This window comes from Phyllobates terribilis, unplaced genomic scaffold (genome assembly GCF_046119375.1).
Source record: "Phyllobates terribilis strain yellow unplaced genomic scaffold, ASM4611937v1 Scaffold_5__5_contigs__length_657084704, whole genome shotgun sequence".
Taxonomy (NCBI): Eukaryota; Metazoa; Chordata; class Amphibia; order Anura; family Dendrobatidae; genus Phyllobates; species Phyllobates terribilis.
The window spans coordinates 184,757,582-184,779,023 of NW_027362765.1; the positions used below are offsets into that span (position 1 = coordinate 184,757,582).

The window sequence follows — 21,442 nt, forward strand, 5'->3', positions numbered from 1 at the left end:
AGCTCGGCCCGTGGCTGTTAACCTGTTAAACGCCGCTGTCAATCTCTGAAAGCGGCATTTAATGCACGGCGGCAGGGGGTGGGCACGTCATTATATGCACCAATCGGTGCGTCCCTGACGTCATCGAGGGGGATCGATGGGTTGCCATGACAGTCAGGGATCTGTTGAAGACCCCCGTGCCTGTCATTACGATACTCTAGTGAAAGCCAGCCCGTAGCTGACGTTCATAGGAGACTGCAATTTTCGCTATGCATAGCAGTGCGCTGTGTATAGCCCAAGCGATCGGATGATCACAACATCAAGTCCACTAAGAAATACAGTAAAAAAAAATTTAAAAATATAAAAGTTCAAATCAACCCCTTTTGCCCCATTAAAAATATAGCAAATATAGCTGTGTTCGCAAAAGTCCGAGCTATCAAAATATAAATAAATTAATCCGGTCGATAAATTGTATATCAAGAAAGAAAAATCGAAACGCCAGAATTTCAGATTTTTGGCCGCTGCAACATTGCAATAAAATGCAATTAGAGGTAAAGTAAACTTTGTATCTACCCTAAAATGATGTCAGTAATATGTCCGCTCAGGGCACAAAAAAATAAACCCTCACACAGCCCTATATCCCAAAAATTTAAAACGTTACAAATTTCCGAATTTATTTTCACCACTTAAATAAAAAAATATATATACATGTTTGGTATCTGCATAATCATACTGACTGGGAGAATCATATTGCCAGGTCAGTTTTACCGTTTAATGAACATGGTAAATAAAAAAAAAAACAATTGTGCAATTTCGACACACTTGGAATTTTTTCCTGCTTTCCAGTGCATCTCATGATAAAATGAATACAGGAAGGTGGGGTTGTGATCCAGTGGTAAGGCTGTATTTCAGGTAAGTAAAACTTAGCATTTAATATACATGTTAAAAGAAAGACTCCGAAGGGCAATTTAACAATAGTGCGAGTAGGATACTAGTAACCACACCTACGCGTTTCGGCCTACTCATGGTCTAGGTATCTGACACAAGATTAGCCTATTTAAACCTTTCATATAATTTGTAGGCATAGCCAAAGAAAAGGTAATTAATTATCTAGTCAGGGACCCAAAGTGGTTACCAATGTGAATTAAAAGCAATTAACGTACCCATAATGAGAAAGGAATCTAGAAGTCAGGAAAAATCAGAATATTCAATATTGTAGAATCAAGTCCTGTCTATTATTCACACCATGACTGTCAATTGAATAGTTTTCTTTTATGATCTCCACCTCATTATATACCTTTTCAATACCTAGAAAACGGAACCGTCAAATTTCCATTGTGTATTGTGGCAAAGTGTTTAGAAACCGCTGATGCTGGAATAGCTGAAGGGTTAATCGCATCTGACAGGTGTACCCTGGCCTACTCGCACTATTATTAAGTTGCAATTTGGAGTCTTTCTTTTAACATGTATATTAAATGCTAAGTTTTATTTACCTGAAATACAGCCTTACCACTGGATCACAACCCCTGCAGCTGCTCTGATATGATCATTGGGAGGCACTGAGGACTCAGGATGAATATTCCACCCAGTTTATGTGCTGACGACCACACTTTTTTTCCCGCCATGCTATTCAGAGGTTTTTTTTCAATCTTTCTCACCCTGTGAATACTATATATATTCAGCATAAAGATATATCTTTGTACCGTGTTAGCCAGTAGATAGAAAAATATTAAGATTTGAGAGTCCTAAGTGGTTGATACCTTTTAATGGCTAACTAAAAAGATAGTAAAAAACAGAAAGCTTTCCAGACTACTCAGGTCTCTTCATCAGGCATAGAATAACACAAAATCTGAAGGGTCACATATTTATACACAACAGGGCAGTTGCTAATTATGAGCACTCAGATATCCTAGAAGACACTAAAAGTGTGTCTAATCATATAGTGTAACACTTGACTGCTTTTTACAACAGCTCATATTATGGCTGGGAGTATGAGTGTGGCTCACATTATGGCCGGGAGTATGAGTCCATGTAACTAAGCACTAAAGCACTAACAAATGAATGAAACCTCCTGATGTGTCTAGCAATATTAATTATGGGTGTAACGCGTCAAGGTGGTCTGATACAGTAGTTAGAGGTGGTCTGATACAGTAGTTAGAGGTGGTTTGATACAGTAGTTAGAGGTGGTCTGATACAGTAGTTAGAGGTGGTCTGATACAGTAGTTAGAGGTGGTTTGATACAGTAGTTAGAGGTGGTCTGATACAGTAGTTAGAGGTGGTCTGATAAAGTAGTTAGAGGTGGTCTGATACAGTAGTTAGAGGTGGTCTTATACAGCAGTTAGAGGTGGTCTGATACAGTAGTTAGAGGTGGTCTGATACAGTAGTTAGAGGTGGTCTTATACAGCAGTTAGAGGTGGTTTGATACAGTAGTTAGAGGTGGTCTGATACAGTAGTTAGAGGTGCTTTGATACAGTAGTTAGAGGTGCTTTGATACAGTAGTTGGAGGTGGTTTGATACAGTAGTTAGAGGTGGTTTGATACAGTAGTTAGAGGTGGTCTGATACAGTAGTTAGAGGTGATCTATCTTATACAGCAGTTAGAGGTGGTTTGATACAGTAGTTAGAGGTGGTCTGATACAGTAGTTAGAGGTGGTCTGATACAGTAGTTAGAGGTGGTTTGATACAGTAGTTAGAGGTGGTCTGATACAGTAGTTAGAGGTGGTCTGATAAAGTAGTTACAGGTGGTTTGATACAGTAGTTAGAGGTGGTCTGATGCAGTAGTTAGAGGTGGTTTGATACAGTAGTTAGAGGTGGTCTGATACAGTAGTTAGAGGTGGTCTTATACAGCAGTTAGAGGTGGTCTGATACAGTAGTTAGAGGTGGTCTGATACAGTAGTTAGAGGTGGTCTTATACAGCAGTTAGAGGTGGTTTGATACAGTAGTTAGAGGTGGTCTGATACAGTAGTTAGAGGTGGTCTGATACAGTAGTTAGAGGTGGTTTGATACAGTAGTTAGAGGTGGTCTGATACAGTAGTTAGAGGTGCTTTGATACAGTAGTTAGAGGTGCTTTGATACAGTAGTTGGAGGTGGTTTGATACAGTAGTTAGAGGTGGTTTGATACAGTAGTTAGAGGTGGTCTGATACAGTAGTTAGAGGTGATCTATCTTATACAGCAGTTAGAGGTGGTTTGATACAGTAGTTAGAGGTGGTCTGATACAGTAGTTAGAGGTGGTCTGATACAGTAGTTAGAGGTGGTTTGATACAGTAGTTAGAGGTGGTCTGATACAGTATTTAGAGGTGGTCTGATACAGTAGCTAGAGGTGGTTTGATACAGTAGCTAGAGGTGGTTTGATACAGTAGTTAGAGGTGCTTTGATACAGTAGTTAGGGAGGAGAGATATTATGATCCTCAATATGTATCAGTGAATCTGTAACTTAGGGATGTGTAATAAATGGATTGAGAGTAGCATTTCTTACTGCTCCACATCCCGTCATTGATCAAACAGGGCATAATATGAGCTGTTGTAAAAAGTAGTCAAGTGTTATACTATATGATTAGTCACACTTTTAGTGTCTTCTGGGATATCTGAGCTTTCATAATTAACAACTGAATGCCATTTACGGTATATTTCATACTGGAGTGAAATAGTCAGCCCCGATTTAGAGAACTATCTTATATACCGTACTTTCTAACTTAAGATTCTCTTGAGTGGATGATAAATCTACTACCCCAATTGTCAGGACGAAGTGCAATACCTAGTTATTAGGGATCAATAATGTCTGTAAAGAGCTGTGGAATTAACGGCGCTAAATTGTTGTATATAGTGAATAGACTGTTGAAAGCACGGTGGACAACATCATTACTGTTTTAAATCAATATATTAAAAGTTATTTTTTATTCTCTAGTCCGCCACAGTCACTGAATTTATTTTGGATTTTTTTGGTGGATTTGGTATTTTGAGTTTGAGGGTCCTCTAGCAGTGATATTCTGATGACCCCATAAGTGGGGTCATCAGAACCCTGGACCTTAGCTGTGTACTACAGATGGCACAATGCTTCAGTGACCGGAATCGGAGAAACTTTGATTCTGGCTATATTACTTACTGCATCTCTGTTAGAAATGGCAGCACCATCTAAGTGCTTAGGCAGGGAAAAGGGGAATCGGCCCCTCCACAGCGCAATCACAGGATGTTGATGGGTTACTTTGACAGCCATGGGCCTATCAAGTGCCACCCGGTCTGCATTCTTAATACATCTAAACCCTGGAGGCAGGGTGTGGTAGGTGTAGTGCTCACAGTCAGTAATACAATAATAAAGTCTCTCAATATGTTATACTAGCAATCGAGCATTTACACTTACATGTCCAAGGGACAAACAAAAAGAAGTTTGATAAAAGTTTTACAAAATATAGAAAAAAAGCAATAAACTCTTTTCCTGCTGCGCTAGTGAAATAATACAAGAAAAAAAGTTCACTTAATTGATATTGCCACATTTGTAACAACCCAAAGTATACAGCTATCACATTATGCAACAGCATAGTGAACACCATAAAAAAGATAAAATGTTAGGATTGTCAGAATATTTTTGTTTATCTCTTTTCAAAAATGGGACGAAAAATGATAAAAAAAATCACACATATCCAAAAATACTACCGATGAGAACAACAGCTCATCCTTCAGAAAACATTCCTTCATATATAGCTCTTGCTGACAAGACCACCATTTGTAAAACTGTATTCCCAATAGACAAATCAGATGCCCTCCACAGATGCGTCAGCTTCCTTGCTCACTAGGAATACATTGCCCTTGTAGAATGGGCCTTCAATGGTACTGGTACAGAATTGTCTGCTGATTCATAACCCAGGTAAAGGACTCGTCTAATTCATCTAAAGTTGGTACACTTGCTGCCAGATTCTCCCATTTTGGTACTCCAAAATTTAACAAACAACTTTTTAATGGCCTAACTATAGAGGTTTCTTTTCTGTATTTCTTTAGGTTATCATAAAATGAGGGAAGAAAGTATTATTTATTTTTTACTTTTTAGACAGTGGATATTATATGCAATGGTGGGTAAACTTCTGTAATTACAATATTACAATCCAATCTTATAACTTAATAGTACAATGGCAGGTACAGACGAGTGTATTTTCGGTCCAAGTGCGAACTGACTAACATTGGTCTGAGTGTAATCCGATGATTTGTCTATGGGGCCGTGCACATGGCAGATTTGTTTCTCAGACCGCGTCGTCAAGTCAGTGAGCTTGTGGAAAATATTGGAATGCACTTGGATGACATTTGAGTGCAGTCCGATTTTTACGGACTGACAGAATGAAGAAGATGGAGAATTTTTTTTCTCCATCTCCTTTTCTGAGAGAATCAGATCACACTGCAGACACTCTGATCATACTCTGATCAGAGTTCTATCAGAGTGTGATTTGCATAATTGCCCCGATTCTCTCGCATGACAGAATACATACTCGTCTGCACCTGCCCCAAGGTGGATCAAATATAGGTTAAGTAACACTCGTTTCCTCCAAGCAGACATAAAAGCGACCAAAAATACAGCCGAAACAGTCAAAGTCTTAATAATAATGATGCAATCAAGAGGGTCAGGAGAAGATGACATACAATAAGAACGTTTGGGGCTCCATTCAATTCAAAGACGAAACTCTGGGGCTGTTAACAGCCAAGGATCTAGAAGCTGACTAAAAATCTTAACACCGGAGTTGATTTGCAATTTTTGATTCAAGCAAAGCGCCAAGGGTAGAAATCTGTATCTTGAAGGTTCTTAACCCCTTATAAAAACCTATACTAACTGCTGGAAATCTGTAAACTTGAGAGAAGTATAAACACTAAAAATCTGCTAAATTAAGGAAAGCTTCTCAAACTTGAAAACAGATTTTTCAGGTAGCTTACTTTCTACTATTCAACAGGGTAGCAGTGACTTTTGCTGATAGACTGAAATTTAATAGTGACTTCCACTTAAGTTCCATGAAATTAGAAGGGCTCAATGACCTATTATTGGCATTAACCTCAGCTTGGTAAAATGTGATGTTCTTGGGCAAACATGACCTATCAAGATTTCTTTGGCGTTGTCCCTTATCTAGAAGCTTATATAACATACACATTAGATAGCTGTTGGATGTCCGACACCTGTCTCTCCCGAACTGCGGCATGTCTCCTCTGGCAGCTGCATATCTCCCTGCAGAACAAAAGGATTGCCCACTGAAATTCCAATGGCCAAATCCTTTCTTCCCCAACATCATCTGTTGGGACGGAGTTGGGAGGCCTCCATAGATATTTGATGGTTGTTCAATTTTGCAGAAACTGGAGGGTTCGGCCAACTTTTATCTAATGTGTCCGGAAGCTTTAATTATCAACTCCAACTGAGAGGTTTGTCAAGTTGAGAAAATCAGATTTTCTCATTTTGTTTTGTTTTGAAGCAAACAAATATACCTCTGGGTTACCCCATAACTCTATGATCTGGAAAATATTTTCTGTTTCAGATACCACTGTAGCTGATCTAAGTCTGGAAAATTAGTAAATCAGTTTTCCAAATGTCGATGAATGCCTGAGAGGAACAAAACTCTCTTCAGAAGGTTGAGGATCCACAAGTCACTGACATCACTTGTTTGGTCCTGACCCCACTTTGACAATTTAAATATTCCACTGTTGTCATATTGTCCATCAGCCATCGGTCAGAATTGACTAAATTCAACATGTAATATTCACCCCGAGTGTATATTTGAGTGCCCTTCTTCATTTTTCACGATTCAGCAAAATAAAAATACAGTAGAGATATCATGGGAAAGTTTTCAACATGAAAACCAAAAAGGATAAGCTAAGGGGCCCTTAACAAGTATTTATTCCTAATAATTTTAACGATTATTGAAATAAAGTTTTCATCATGTAGCCATCAGAGCCTTTGGCCTAGGGAGTCAAGCAGCATGAATCAATCCACCAATCCAGTCAGGTATTAATTACCCAGGCTGGTAGAGGTAGAGCAATGGTGTGAAATACAGTATGTTGTCTTGGCAAACCCTGAAGTCATCTGATATCTGTGGCTGGACGATTACATAATAGGGCTTACCTAAGCATTTTGGCCAACCAAATTCATTGTATAGCACATTATTGCAGTACTTTAAAGTGTTGCAGTTCTGAAGACCAAATGAGGTCTAAAACACTACTACATGGTTGTCTAATAAAGTGGCCATTTTACGTATAATAAAAACTCTGCATTGAATGAGAGTTTGAAGTGAATACGAGATGAGCTGCAGTAGTTGGAAATGGTCAGTAGACTGTGTACGAAGCTGTGGTATCCCACCAGTCTGATATTGATGACTTGTCCAAAGGAACTCCTGTATACCAACATGATACCATTGAGAAATCCAATTGATCTGGCAAAAAAAAAGTCAACAAAATAAAAAAATAATTTGATCTCAGGAGTTTGGTATTGAAAAACATAAAATGTTGAGTCAGAATGCCAAAACTAGCTTCAGCACCGATGGTGTAAAAATGAATAATTCTTATTTAATCAGATTTATTATAGTTCTAGATAACAGACTAATAGAAGTTTATTCTTATCATAACTTTAGGTGTAGGCCAAATTTATGTGAACATGGGGGTCGCTGCTATCAATCCTGGGATGACTTCTTCTGCATCTGTGACATGACAGGCTACAAAGGAGAAACTTGCCATAAATGTAAGTGTCCATGCTAGCTTTGAATTGAAAATCTAACTATATATCTGGGTTATTGGTGTTTAATAAATTTAATGTGTACCTACTAAATCGTGTTGTGGTTGTCCAAAACCAAATGCAGGAGCCTCCTAATCATGATGCCCTTCATATTTTATACTGAGTACCAATAAGAGTCAATTGTCAAATATCAACTAGTGTTATTTTTACATGTCAGGTAAGTGTATAGGTGAAGGATATAATTTATTTAATTTATATTAGGGTTTCCTAATTTCGAGGGATCTGGACAAAAGATTACATCATTGGCACTACTGAGTTCAGTCCACCATTCATTTCCAAAAATGAAGGCACTGAAGTGCTATATAGAGTGCTCAAACCTCTTTAGTACTGTACAGAGATATAATTTACTCAAATCTTGGACACATCTTTTTAGACAAATCACCTGTGCTTTTACAATGTTGTGTTAACGATATGTAATAATACACTAATGAATACTAAAGAGTAGTGCAGAAGGTGATTAAGCATTTCAAAGTTTTGAAGACACAACGAGGTCCAAGTTTATAAACCCAGATGATAAAAGTCCTCTGTCAATTGAAGAGTAGAATATCAATTTGAAGGACTTACAGGTCCAAGACTAAGAACCTACCATGAGCATCTGCGGGGCACTGGGTGGTTCTATGTCTGCACTATTTCTTCTGGCATGATAACAGCTAAAATGCAGCTGCATGTAATAGCTACAAAACTTGAATTCCTGCAATGTAACTGAACATAGACAAGTCTTACACATCTGACACTCGTGGCCCGAGCATGGACTGCTATATCTGGATTGGCCGCGTGTCTCCTGACCTGAACTTAACAGCCTCAAATATGACTTTGAGGTTGTTGCGTTTAGGTCAGGAGACCTGTGGCCAATCCAATTACTTAAATGGGTATTCCCATCTCCAAGATCCTATCCCAATATGTAGTAGGTATAATAATAATAATAATAATAATAATAATAATAGCAATTACCTCAATTACTTAAATGGGTATTCCCATCTCCAAGATCCTATCCCAATATGTAGTAGGTATAATAATAATAATAATAATAATAATATTATCAATTACCTCCAATTAGAAATGTAGTATAGTTCTTCTGATTCGCTATGTCACCCTATGTGCAGGGTACTGCAGTAGCTTAGGTCGCTATGGTTACGACCACTAACTGTAACTATATGAGTGGTTAGTAGTCGTAACCATGGAGACCTAAACTATTGGAGATGGGAATACCCCTTTAAATAATTTTATGCTATTCTTGCCTACAAATAATCCATTAATATTTGCCTCAAAGCTCTCTTCAAGGAAAACTGTGATTCCTACAGAATCAGTGGAAAATACTCTGGAAATTACACTGTGGATCCTGATGGTAGTGGTCCTTTAAAGCCGTTTTCAGTCTACTGTGATATATCTGGTAATGTAGTCACAATCATCCACATTAACTTATTACAGTAAGGAAATTGCTTATACATGTCCTAAAATTAGATTTAGCTCTCTGGCTGTCACTGGATTTGGTATTACATATCATAGAGGAGGCTTCTCCATCACTGCTTTCTATAGATGTGTTCGGGGGATTCATGGTAAGCGCACGGCCCCACTATCAGTTTTGGTCAGTATTTTGTCAGTATTTTTTCTCAGGAGTTGGAGCCAAAACCAGGTGAGAAACAATCAGAGAAAAGGTATAATAGAAACAAGTCCCCAATTCTGCATTTATCACCCACTCCTGGTTTTGGCTCCCACTCCTGAGAAAAAATACTGACCAAATACTGACCAAATACTGATAGTGGGGCCGTGGCCTAAAAGAAAAACTTTTAAAGTGCAAAAAGAAGGAAGGAAAGGAATATGAGGGGATGAACACATAGACCTATAGGAGCAATGTTAGTCAGTAACAATTGAGAAAAACATTATCAGATTTGTCATGACATTTCGCAATGCAAACTGTATACATTATAAAATGAGGGAGTTAATAAGTGTCTTCAGTTCCACTCACCCACTCAGCCAGACTGACAGCTGCAGCTTGTGCTAAGCAGTGTGAGCTCTTAGAGGTAGCAGGGAGGAGGCACACTGAGGAGTTGTCAATCAGGCTAGGTGGGCGGAGATTGAGTTAAACTTTCAGAAAGGATTATACTGCCATTGTGACATGGATTTTTCATCGGGACTGGGAGAACTATTTATTAATGCTTGCAGTTAGTATTGTGAAATTTGGTGATAGATCTACTTTTAAGTAAAGTTGCACAAATTGTTAATGGTAGAGTAAACCACATAATATTTACTGTCAGGTACTGCTATGATTGGAGAGGAGACAGTTTTATAAAAGCTGGTAATATAACTGTACAATGAATTCATAATTGCTTTATACATTTCAAATCTTATCAGAGGAAAGAGCATGGACAACTGTACAAAATGACCGATATTATCGAACCAAAGTTGTCGGTTCCAATCCTGACCAGCCGTTTCTAGGGGAGGTAAATTACTGGAACGCATCCTGGGGGGAAGTGTCTTCTCTGGCTAATGGATCTGAATATTGTGAGCAAAGGATAGAATACTCCTGCTATAAATCCAGGCTCCTTAATACACCAAGTAAGTAAAAAACATGTTTTATATGTCACTGAAAACACAATTTAGGATAGGCTTGTATTATTATTAATACAGTAAAACTAGTATACACTTCTATCTTGAACAGTTCAGACTTTTCGAATTCATGAATAAAACACATTTCTTATATGGTAGTCCCTTCTAGGGGATACTTTGGTAAAATCCTTACTTGTTAGAGCTGTCCTATTAAAATAGGCTGATCATAAAATAGACAACCCCCTTTACCTAATAACGATGAAGAGCTGTAATGTCGTTATGGTGCTTGATATTGGGATTTAACTCCGCACCATTGAAAATTTACAGCTCGGCGTTAAAGCTTCTTCTACAATCTGGCGGCAAGAGCTGTCCGGGTCTCCAGTTGTCAGACATAGCTGGAGATCCTGAGAAGACAGGTACAGTTTATGTATCAATGAGCGCTATGTAGTGAATAGAAGCACCTGTGGGTGCAGAGCTGCTTGATCCTTGCAAAAAAAAAGACCTTCACATGTTACATGACTGTAATAACCAGGAGAATGTATTCAACAGGTTATTTGGTGTGAAACATGAATAGTAAAAAAAAAATATTTAAAAAAAATTAGCTTTTTCCAATAATTGTTTTACAGTTTTCATTGTTTTTAAAGTTAATCTATCAGTAGGATCAACTCGGCTAAGCCGTCTATATGAGAATGCAGGTCATAAAAAGTTGAATAAAATTATACCTTGATATCTGCAATCTGATATTTTATTCCCAAGAAATCCACGTTTTTCTAATATGCAAATGAGCTGTTCAGATCTATGGGCCGGAGATAGATCTCCCTAAGACTCTGCTTTCAGAGCTTATTTTAAATGAAAGGGGGAAGAACATGTAATAACTGACAGTCTGCTCTCCTGATCTACATGTCTCACACATAACACTCCACTTTCATTTAAAATAAGTTCTGGATGCCCATAGATCTTTACAGCTCATTAAAAACATGGATTTCTCTGGAATAAGACATCAGATCGCACATATCAAGGTATCATTTTATTCAGCTTCCTATGACCTACATGTCCATATATACATTTTTTTGAGAGGTTTGTCCTACTGAGAAATTCCCTTTAAGGTTGAGGCCATGTGCCCACGTAGCGTTTTTGCAGCGTTTTTACGGCCGCGAAAACGCTTGTAAAACCGTCTGCCATGCAAAGCAATGTGAATTCGGATGTGCTGTGCACATGATGCGCTAATTAGCGCACCGAATTCGCATTGCGTTGCAAAACGCAGCATGACCATTTCTACCGCGATTACGCTGCAAATTCGCGGCCATTGAGGAACATTGAAACGCAGCAAACCCACAATTAAATTCAATGGCCGCGAATTTGCAGCGTAATCGCGGTGCGTGTGGTACCCAGGATGAAGAGGAGACTACAACTCCTCTTCATCCCGGCTACCACACGGTGAAAAAAATAAATAAAAAAGTTAAAAATAAAAAAAATCTGTATACTCACCTCTCCGGTCTTCTCCCGGCCGCGTCCTCTCTCCTCGGCGTCCCGCGGTGTACTGTCAGGACCTGCGGTGACCTCATTTAGTCAGCTGATAGTCACGCAACGGCTGACGTCAGCGGTCAGGTGATGGTCGCGTGACCATCAGCTGACTAAATGACGACACCGCAGGTCCTGCAAGTACACCGCGGGACGCCGAGGAGAGAGGATCGCTGCCGGGAAGAGACTGGAGAGGTGAGTATACAGATTTTTTTTATTTTTAACTTTTTATTTATTTATTTATTTTTTTTTTACTATGGATGCAGCATTTATAGCATCTAAGTTGGTCACACAATATAAATCCATGCCGGTTGCATGGATTTATATTGTGTGACCAACTTGTCAAGCACTTTCCAAGTGATGCTCAAAATCGCTGGGAAAAGTGCTTGAAAAAACGCATGTAAAAACGCTGAAAAAAACCGCTGAAAAAACGCTTCTCTCTGGCAGAAAAAACGCATGTAAATCTGCATGCGTTTTTTTCTGCCAGAGAGGCAAAAACGCTCTGCATCAAATCTGCTACGTGGGCACATAGCCTGAAAGTAGACATAAGTCCATTGAGTTCAACCTCTACTCTGACATGTTGATCCAGAGGAAGGCAAAAAGTCCATGAGGCAGGTGCTAATTGCCCCATTTTAGGCAATTAAGTTTCAATTAAGGCCATTATCATTAGTTTGTTTGTTTTTTTATTTTCTTTTGAACCACAGTTCAAAAGCAATTTATGATTGTCATTAGTTGATATTCAGTACATTTACATTGAAAATTACTTTTGTCAGTTTCACATTATTTCAGTGACCATTCTGAGTTTTTCTTATTTTAACAGAAGGGAACCAACAATTTTGTCCGTGTGTGTGCTATTAATAAGAACGTGTCTGTAATATGACCGTGTGCAGAAAAAAAAAAAGACATTTAGTCCATATGTTATTTAAATGCAGCTAAACACTTTATAAAAGTTAAAGGGAGCACAAAATATATTTTAACCAATGGCATGTTCTGTTTTGACAGTGGGATTACCATTCAGCTTCTGGATGGGGCGGAATAATGAGAGACATTTTTATTGGGGAGGCTCTAACCCCGGTATTCAGAGATGTGCCTGTGGCATGGAGAAAACATGCGCTGATCCCACACATTTCTGTAATTGTGACGCTGACCATCTTCAATGGTTTGTACATGCATTGAGTTATAATTCACTAGATAGGACATAGTGTGTTTTACTGAAAAGATAACTCTAAAAAATGATTCTTTTTCTATATGATTTAAATGTAGAATTAATTGTGACTGTAGAAACCTTCCTTTTATCCGCTGTTAATATGCACTCTATCAAGTTTGAAGTGACATCATTGAGAATCTGGATATCTAGTTTACCCGTATGCTCTTTAAAGGGGTGTTCTAAAGATTGCTTTAAAATAACAAATTATGCTCAGGCTCATCCATCTGCTTTAGCTACTGTCTGGACATTTGCCTGGTCTCCGATTCCTGGTCTTATCTTAGACACAATGGAAATGCCTGCTACCATCCCTGAAACACCAACTCCTAATGCCCACTCAGGCAATCACTGCCTGTGTTGGTGACCCACCCGAGAGAGTGATTATGTGGCAATTTCCGGTGTGTTGAGGACAATACCAAGAAGCAGAGATCAGATGAGGGCCAGAACACAAAAAAGAGAATCTGGATGTCACAGACCCTCATATCAGACCCTGCGCTAGTTACAGTTTTCCTACTGCACCGGCCAACTGATTATTTTTAAAATCACTATGACTTTTATTTTAAAGAAGGCAGAGTAAGTAAATTTGTACCTAGTGCAGGGTCTTGTTTGCTTGAAATGATTATTTTAGCAACGGGAGCTTATCATTGCTGGAACACAGCAGCATTTGCCTCCTGGTCTGACTCTGCCCCTTCTGTGATGAGCAGCTCAGGGTCTATGGACATTGTATAAACATAGACTGGTGTGGGCGGGGTTACCTTTCTCAGCTCTGCTGTATTGCTAAATCTAAAAACTCTGATTTTGTCAGAATGGCTGCACCCAGTAATCTAAGTGATACATCATTGGATTCAGCTTCTCTTTGCCCACATCAAGCTGCTCTCAGATGAGGAAGCAAAAACCTGCTGACAGATTCCTTTTAAAGCCTCAAGCATAAACCTAACTACTTAAAGGGAATGTATCACATATATTTTTTACTAATTAAAGTAGTTGTCTTAGGGTACAAGTTTGCAGTCATTCTATGTGACTGCAGACTTGTGAATCCAGTGAATCTGGTGTAGAGAGCGAGCGGTCATGTGACCCCAAGTAGGCGATTTGCTCACTTCCGGCCACATTCCAACTAGACGCGTCTGGCCTCTCTCAATACACTTGCAATGAGCAGGACATGCCCATCTTGTCAGCACGTGACAGCATGGATGCAAATCATATACTTGCGGTCACATGCCCACCTGCTCTTGGCACTGGAGTATCCTTACAGTGCGCAGTGCATGTACTGTGAGGATTCACAAGTCTGTCGTCACATAGAGTGACTGCAGGCTTGTACCCTAATGTCGAACAACCCCTTTAAAGGCAATGATCTCTACAAAAAAGGAATTACCGATGTAAGTCTAATGAAAGACTAGGTGGCAAGAGTGAAACCTGTTTGTTAAGCCTCATTCAGAAGTCCGTTTTTTTATGTATGTTTTCTGTCTGTGTTTTTCACCCAATATAATATATTGAGCTGATTATATGTCAGTGTTATTTTGAGGACCGTGTGTCTGCAAAAAAAAAAACAGAGACATGTCCTTTTTTGATGAAAGTCATGGATCAAAATTATCCATCAGTGTGCAGTCCATGATTAAAGGGAATCTGTCTGCAGGTTTTTGTTACGTAATCTGAAGACAGCAGGAAATAGGGGTTGAAACACAGATTTCAGCGAAGTGTCACTTTTTTGGCTGTGTGCTATATACTTACAATGAAGGTTTTATCACCTGGGGATTATCACTGTTAGAATGGTACTCTTGTGAGCAGTGGTCCAACTTCGCCCCCTTCTCAAATAAGCAGTTTACCGTCAATAGAAGAAATTGTATCTAGAGAGCCTGGTGGGGGGAGGGGGTGGGGGTGGTAGCTTTCTGAGCTTTGCTACATGTCACAACTGCGGCACCCAGTAAATTAAGTGATACATTGTTGGAGTCAGGTTTAATTGCCCTAAATTATGCTAATCTCAGATTAAATACCAAAAACCTGCAGACAGATCCCATTTAAAGGTAATCTATCAGCAGGTTTTTGCTATGTAATCTGTGGATAACATAAGCTAGGGGTTAAAACACAGATTTCAGTGACGTGTCACTTATCAAGGTTTGTGTTGTTGTTTACTTACAATTACTGTTTTATCACCAGGACATTATCACTGCTCAGACTACAGCTCATGCTGCATGCGTGAGGTCTAGAACGACCACACCCCCTCCTCTGATAAGCAGCTCATTGTCCATAGACAATGTACATAGAGAGCTTGGTCTGGGTGAGGTTAGCTTTCTCAGCTCTGCTTCATGCTATATCCAAAAACTCTGATTGGGTCACAACTGCTACACCCAGTAAGCTAAGTGATACATTGTTGAAGTCAGTGTCTCTTTCCCTACATTATGCTGCTCTCCGATGAGATAGCAAAAAGCTGGTGACAGATTCCCTTTAACATTGCAATGAATAAGAGAAGATTTGTCATTTTTTTTTCATACGATAAAATCATTGATGAAACCCTGATGATAAAAAGTGTCACTGACCAAACCGATGAAAATGGGATCAGAAACACTGATGAAACTACTTTTTTTTTTTTGCGTGCTTGAAAAATCTTGGACGTCTAAATGAGGCCTTATAAATAGTGATTTGGAAATTTATAAAAATAAATAAATAATCACAAAGATTCCTTAACAACTATGTTTCACAACAAAACATGCTTTACACATTATACCATATGTGCAAAAGTTTTAAGCAAGTGGAATTCTGTAAAGTAAGAATGTTTTCTAAATATAGAAGTGTTAATAGTTTATTTTTTTATCAATTATCAAAATGCAAAGTAAATGAACAAAAGAGGAATCTAAATCAGATCAATGTTTGGTGTGACCGAGCTTAGCCTTCAAAACAGAAATGAAATATCAATTCTTCTAAGTACAATTGCGCAAGGGGCGGTCACACCAAATATTGATTTGATTTAGATTTCTCTTTTGTTCATTCACTTTGCATTTTGTTAACTGATAAAAATGAACTCTTGACACTTCTCTTTATTAACACTTTCTTACTTTGCAGCATTTCTTCCGCACCTGTCTAAAAAGTTTGCATAGTATTGTATATTCCCTTTAAACACACGCCTTATCTAAGCAATGGTTTTTAAGAACACCTTTAAAGGGATTGTCCAGGATTGGGATGAAAGTCTGCAGTCAGTCCTATAGTGACTGCAGACTTCTGAATCGTGAGAGAGTGTGGTGTGTTCCCTGCCAGGATTCTCCAGTGTCACTGGTGAAAGCGTGCGTTCACACGACTGCATGTATGCACTTTGTACACTTAAAGGGGTTTTCCCTCGAACAAACGTTCATTTGAAAAATTGTCTGTGTCTGACCGTGTACGGAACATACCACATCTCCTGGGCAGGGGAGGAAGCAAAAGAGTATACAGACACTACAGCATCGCAGAGGATTCATTTTGTGAGGTAAAACATTGTTTAAAAACAGGCAGTGAAATGTTTTACCTCACAAAATGAATCCTCTACGATCCCTCGCTGTAATATCTGTATTGTCTTTGGCTTCTTCCCCTGCCCAGGAGATGTGGTATGTTCCGTACACGGTCAGACACAGAGAATTTTTTAAATTAACTTTTGTTCGTGGGAAAACCCCTTTAAGCTCACATTCTGACTAGACATGCTTGTCCTCTCGCACTTCTGTTGAGTAAGGATGAGCATGTCTAGTTGGCATGTGATAGCAAGTATGCAAATCAACCACTCTCACTGGCAATATCAGAGAATCCTGCCAGCCTGCACACCACACGCTGTCAGGATTCAGAAGCAAAAGAAAAACAACATGACATATGATATAATATACTTGTCAATATTTTTTTTGTGAATTATTTTAGGAGATATGACAAAGGCTTACTGACTTTCCGTGATCATCTACCAGTGACCCAAGTTGTTGTGGGGGATACAAACCGTTCCGATTCTGAGGCTTGGTTTTCTGTTGGACCTCTACGTTGTTATGGAGACAGTAAGAGTTTCCTATAGCCCAATATTTCAATTTTCATTTGTTCTAATACTTTTAAAGGGGTTGGCCACTCTCTTATAAATGTACTTATTTAGGTTTATAATAAAAAGGTATAAACCTTAGGAGCACGACAAATTCAGTGTATTACTGATGGTGATGTACTAGCACTAACAATTCCCTCTGTACTCGTGATCTATTGAGTGATTGGCTCAGTAAAGCTATGTTCACATGTGGCGTTTTGACAGCGATTTTTTTTGCTGCCTTTTTGCACCCCACACATGTAACCCACCTGAAAACACACCAGGGGCTTCAAAGTGTTTGATGAGAGTCGGATTGCTTATTAAAGCGATGATTTAGGGTTCAGCATAGTTAGGGTTCCAGAAGTAATGTAGCACTATGTGTGTTGGCGAGGCGGCGGCTTTTTATGCCACTTAAAAGCTGAATAAAGCCATTTCTTTGAATTGCCTTTAGTTTATATGTGGTTTATTTGGGAATCAGCACCCCAAACACCTCAGTAGTCCAATAAGTTGCTACTTTTAAGACCTAATTGAGTCCAAATTGTCCAAAGATCACCCAGTCTACCCAAAAACTCAGAGATATAACTGAATTGTAATAGGGATGGAGGAATATGATTTGTATAGGTCTTATTTTTTTTCCTTTTTATGACCGGCTGTGCTTCTAGACAAGCAGGTGACAAAATACTATGGATATATATATATTTTTAATTGTGTATTCTGCTTTTTTGGTTATGCAAAGGTGGAAAATGAAAACTTTCAAATCTTAGTGTTATCTATTTTAGTCGCACTGAGGAAATACCACTAAGGACATACACCTGTCCCTGTTATGGTTTGCATAATATGTTTTCTCCTCATCTGACAACAGGAAATAGCTGGAACACAGTGACATTTATGAAACCTGCCAGCCTTATTTACCCAACTTTCCAGCCAGACCAGAGTATGGACATCTCTTTCTACTTCAAAACCACTTCATTGTCTGGGACATTTCTTGAAAACATGGCGAGTGACTTCAAAATCTTCATCAGGATTGAGTTGAATAGTAAGTGCGCTCCTGGTAGCTCTGACTGGGCTATCAGTATGTCAATAGGCTCATAATATTTTACTGATATGTACTGATTGATGACTCCTGTTACAATGTCACTGGCAGAGTGCTGGAGGGGAGATATGTTTCACTGAGCCTATTAACCTGGAAGTCTTCTTTTGCATGTTATATGCTGAGAGGGTTACTCAGCCATTATAATGGGCCAGTTTTTTTGTGAACGACTATAGAGCGGGTGGGAGGTCGTTCACCATATCTCCACCCCAGGGTGTGGTGTGGGGTTTAAATACTCGGCCTTTGGAGGCATTCAGAGTTCAAGTGAGTCTGGGGAGGAAAACTCCAGACATGTTTGTGTTGAGCTGACCTGAACCATTTGGAGTTGCTAAACTCTGAGCAGGCGGACCCCTGCTAACACAAGGACTGTGTTGTGCGTGACCACTTTATTTGTTTTGTTTTCTTGGTTTGCTCAAAGGGCTGTGTTTTTATTTTTATGGACTCAATGTTGGTTTATGCCACATTCTAATAAACCAACGAGATTTAAAGAGACAGCATACCTGTGACTACCTCCGTGTGCAGCTGAGTGAACGATCTTCAACACTCCCTTACAGAATAAAGAATGAGTCTGTATTAGGACACAGTCCAACAGCCATATAAACCAGACAGAGATCAGAACGCAGTGCATGGACTGGCTGGCGGCTCTCTCCACCCGAGCATGACAGCTTCATGTATTTCAATGCAGCTGCCACGCTCAGGTAGGGAGACTCGCCGGCCAGTCCCCGCACTGCGTTCTGATCTCGGCCTGATTTATACGGCCGTCTGACTGCATCCTTAAGCTTATGAAGTGTCACTGCTGCACTCTGATTGGGCCATTTTGGCGAGGCAGCTGTCCCACCCGGGGTGCAGCAGTGTCTCTAATGTGGAATCTTCACATTTAGAAGTTCTACTGAATAAATAAGGAGTACTAAAAATTTTAAATGTTCCCCATGCAAAAAGCCTTACGCGTTTTGTAGATTTATCAATATATCTGGTAAATCCAGTGAATTTTTGACTAGGACAAAAAAATGTACATTAATTAGCATTATTCTGTGTGCAAATTGCCTCTTCAGAGAAAAAGAGGACTTGTGCTCTATAGCGCCACCTATTGGAAGTAGCAATCCTACAAGTCACTATCGACCCTTTAACGAGTCGTGCAATGTGACTTAGGATAAAAGCCAAATCAGAATCTCAGTTTGCTGACACGGTGTTTCGGGCTGTTGGCCCTCGTCAGTGCAAAGTATGAGAACTGATTTGGCTAGGTGAGAGGCTTTAGACTGAGGTCTAAGGGGTAACGTTTCTTCTTATGGAGAGTGACAAATATTATTATGTGAAAAGCTCATATGTCAAATTTATAGAATAGTACGCCTTGAGTGGAATAAATATATTTTCAGAAATACATTTAAAAGTTTTATGTGACTTAACACAAGCTTGGCACAAGCTTAAAGTCGGGTTATTTTCTCTTCTACTCCAGCAACAAGAGACTTGGTTTTCATCTACGATATTGGGAATGGTCATGAAAATGTCACAGTGAAATACCTTTTTCCTCTAAATGACAATGAATGGCATGAGGTGAAAGCTGAAATGAACGTGAAACTTGCCCGTCTGAAGGTGGACAGAATGCCTTGGGTGATCCGCAACTTTCCCCTCCAGACATATCTCAACACTTCATATGATCGTTTCCTTTCTGTAGGTCAGTAAAAGTTAGAATTGGTATATGTATCTGAGAAACAAAATATATTATGAGGACTTAAAATGTTTATTTAAAGGGGTTGTCCAAAATTAAAAAGAAACACTGCTTTTTTGGTTTACAAAGCTTTTGCTTGACACTTCAATTAAAAGGGGCCATTCAAAATTAGATCAGAAACGAATCGATTTGTGTAGTGTCTAGCATTGCCAGTCAGTTCACGTGAATGGTACTGAGCTGCAATACCGGACACAACCTGTAGGCAAGATTAGTATGGTTCCTTATTGTAACATTGACGACTTCTTTAACTAAAGATCTATTTTTACATTACTAAAGTCTTTGGAAAAGAATTTTAAGCAAAGCCCGAGATGTCTGGAAAATGTGACTTTGTGATCACTAACCTCTCACACACTTTAGTGTTCATTAAATTTACCAGGGTCAGCGGACTACAAGATGAAACCTTACATTGGATGTCTCCGCGGACTTCGAATGAACGGAGTGACACTAGATCTAGAAGGCAAGGCCAATGAATCTATAGGAGTGAGAACCAATTGCACCGGCTATTGTGAATATCCCCAGATGGAGTGTCAGAATGGAGCCCGCTGTGTAGAGAGATATAGCCACTACATCTGTGATTGTAATGGAACTGGCTACGAAGGTCCATTCTGCACCAGAGGTAATGCAGTTTTACTACAGAATTATAGGTGATTATTAAGTAATGGTGCATCTCCCTGTAACAGTCTCATCTTGTATAAAAAAAACCCACATGATCCCAATTGCATATATTTATTTTAAGAAGTAGTATAGAGAAAGAGAGTGTATATTTACACAAAAATTATATATATTTATAATATATCACATTTTACAAATACAAATGTCCATAATTCACAATAAATATACATGATACTTGTCACCTTCTACCAGCTAAATAATACTTGACATCAGAAATAAGTATGGATAAATACTTGTTTGTCTTAGGCCATAACTCAATCCCACAAGGGAAAAAAATCAATTGTTTTGAACATGGTTGGTATTAAAATAGTGCAGGAAATATTTAGGTCTTCATACAGAGAGGCAACCGCATTAAATGATCACTGTAATGTACTTTCAAACTTGATCTAATTTGATAAATAATGTGCTAAATAGGCAATATGCAAATCATTTTATTTGAAATAAATTACTGTTTTAAACCTACTCCAATGTGCTGGGCACTAGGTGTCTCCCTTCTATTTAACTTGCTGATTACTGCCCAGGGCGAATGGTTGGAAGTGGTGGCGGGTCTTTGAAGTGCCTTTTCTCTGTCTGACAAACTACATACTGTCATAGCAGAGAGGTGGGCTTTCAGTTTTAGGCAGACCAGTCATTGAAGAATGCATGATAGGGAGTGAGGGTAAGTTCCAACATCTATAGTGCTGGCAGAATGCTGATGAAAAGGAAGCATCCACTGAAAATTAGTTGGAATTGGGACAGTTCCTAGACATATTTGACATTGTATGTTCACCAAAAGAAATTTTACGTTGTTGTTGGGATAGACTCTACATTACCAAACAAATCTACAGATTTTGTGTAAAAGGACAAGAATGGTCACTGTAGTTTTAATAAACTTTATAACACCCAAAAGTATACCCAAATATAAGTAGCGTAAAACATTTTGTCAGAGAA

The 21,442-nt window shown here is 38.9% G+C and overlaps 1 protein-coding gene across 1 annotated transcript in view; it reads left to right on the forward strand.

Moving 5' to 3' along the window:
• CNTNAP1 (contactin associated protein 1) overlaps positions 1-21,442 on the forward strand; it is a 143,387-nt gene that overhangs the window by 96,220 nt on the left and 25,725 nt on the right. The window contains exons 11-18 of the mRNA XM_073683594.1: positions 7,571-7,677; positions 9,002-9,121; positions 10,084-10,287; positions 12,802-12,958; positions 16,880-17,007; positions 17,887-18,060; positions 19,568-19,786; positions 20,217-20,456. Of these exons, the coding sequence (XP_073539695.1) occupies positions 7,571-7,677; positions 9,002-9,121; positions 10,084-10,287; positions 12,802-12,958; positions 16,880-17,007; positions 17,887-18,060; positions 19,568-19,786; positions 20,217-20,456 (1,349 nt within the window). The remainder of the gene's footprint in view (positions 1-7,570; positions 7,678-9,001; positions 9,122-10,083; positions 10,288-12,801; positions 12,959-16,879; positions 17,008-17,886; positions 18,061-19,567; positions 19,787-20,216; positions 20,457-21,442) is intronic.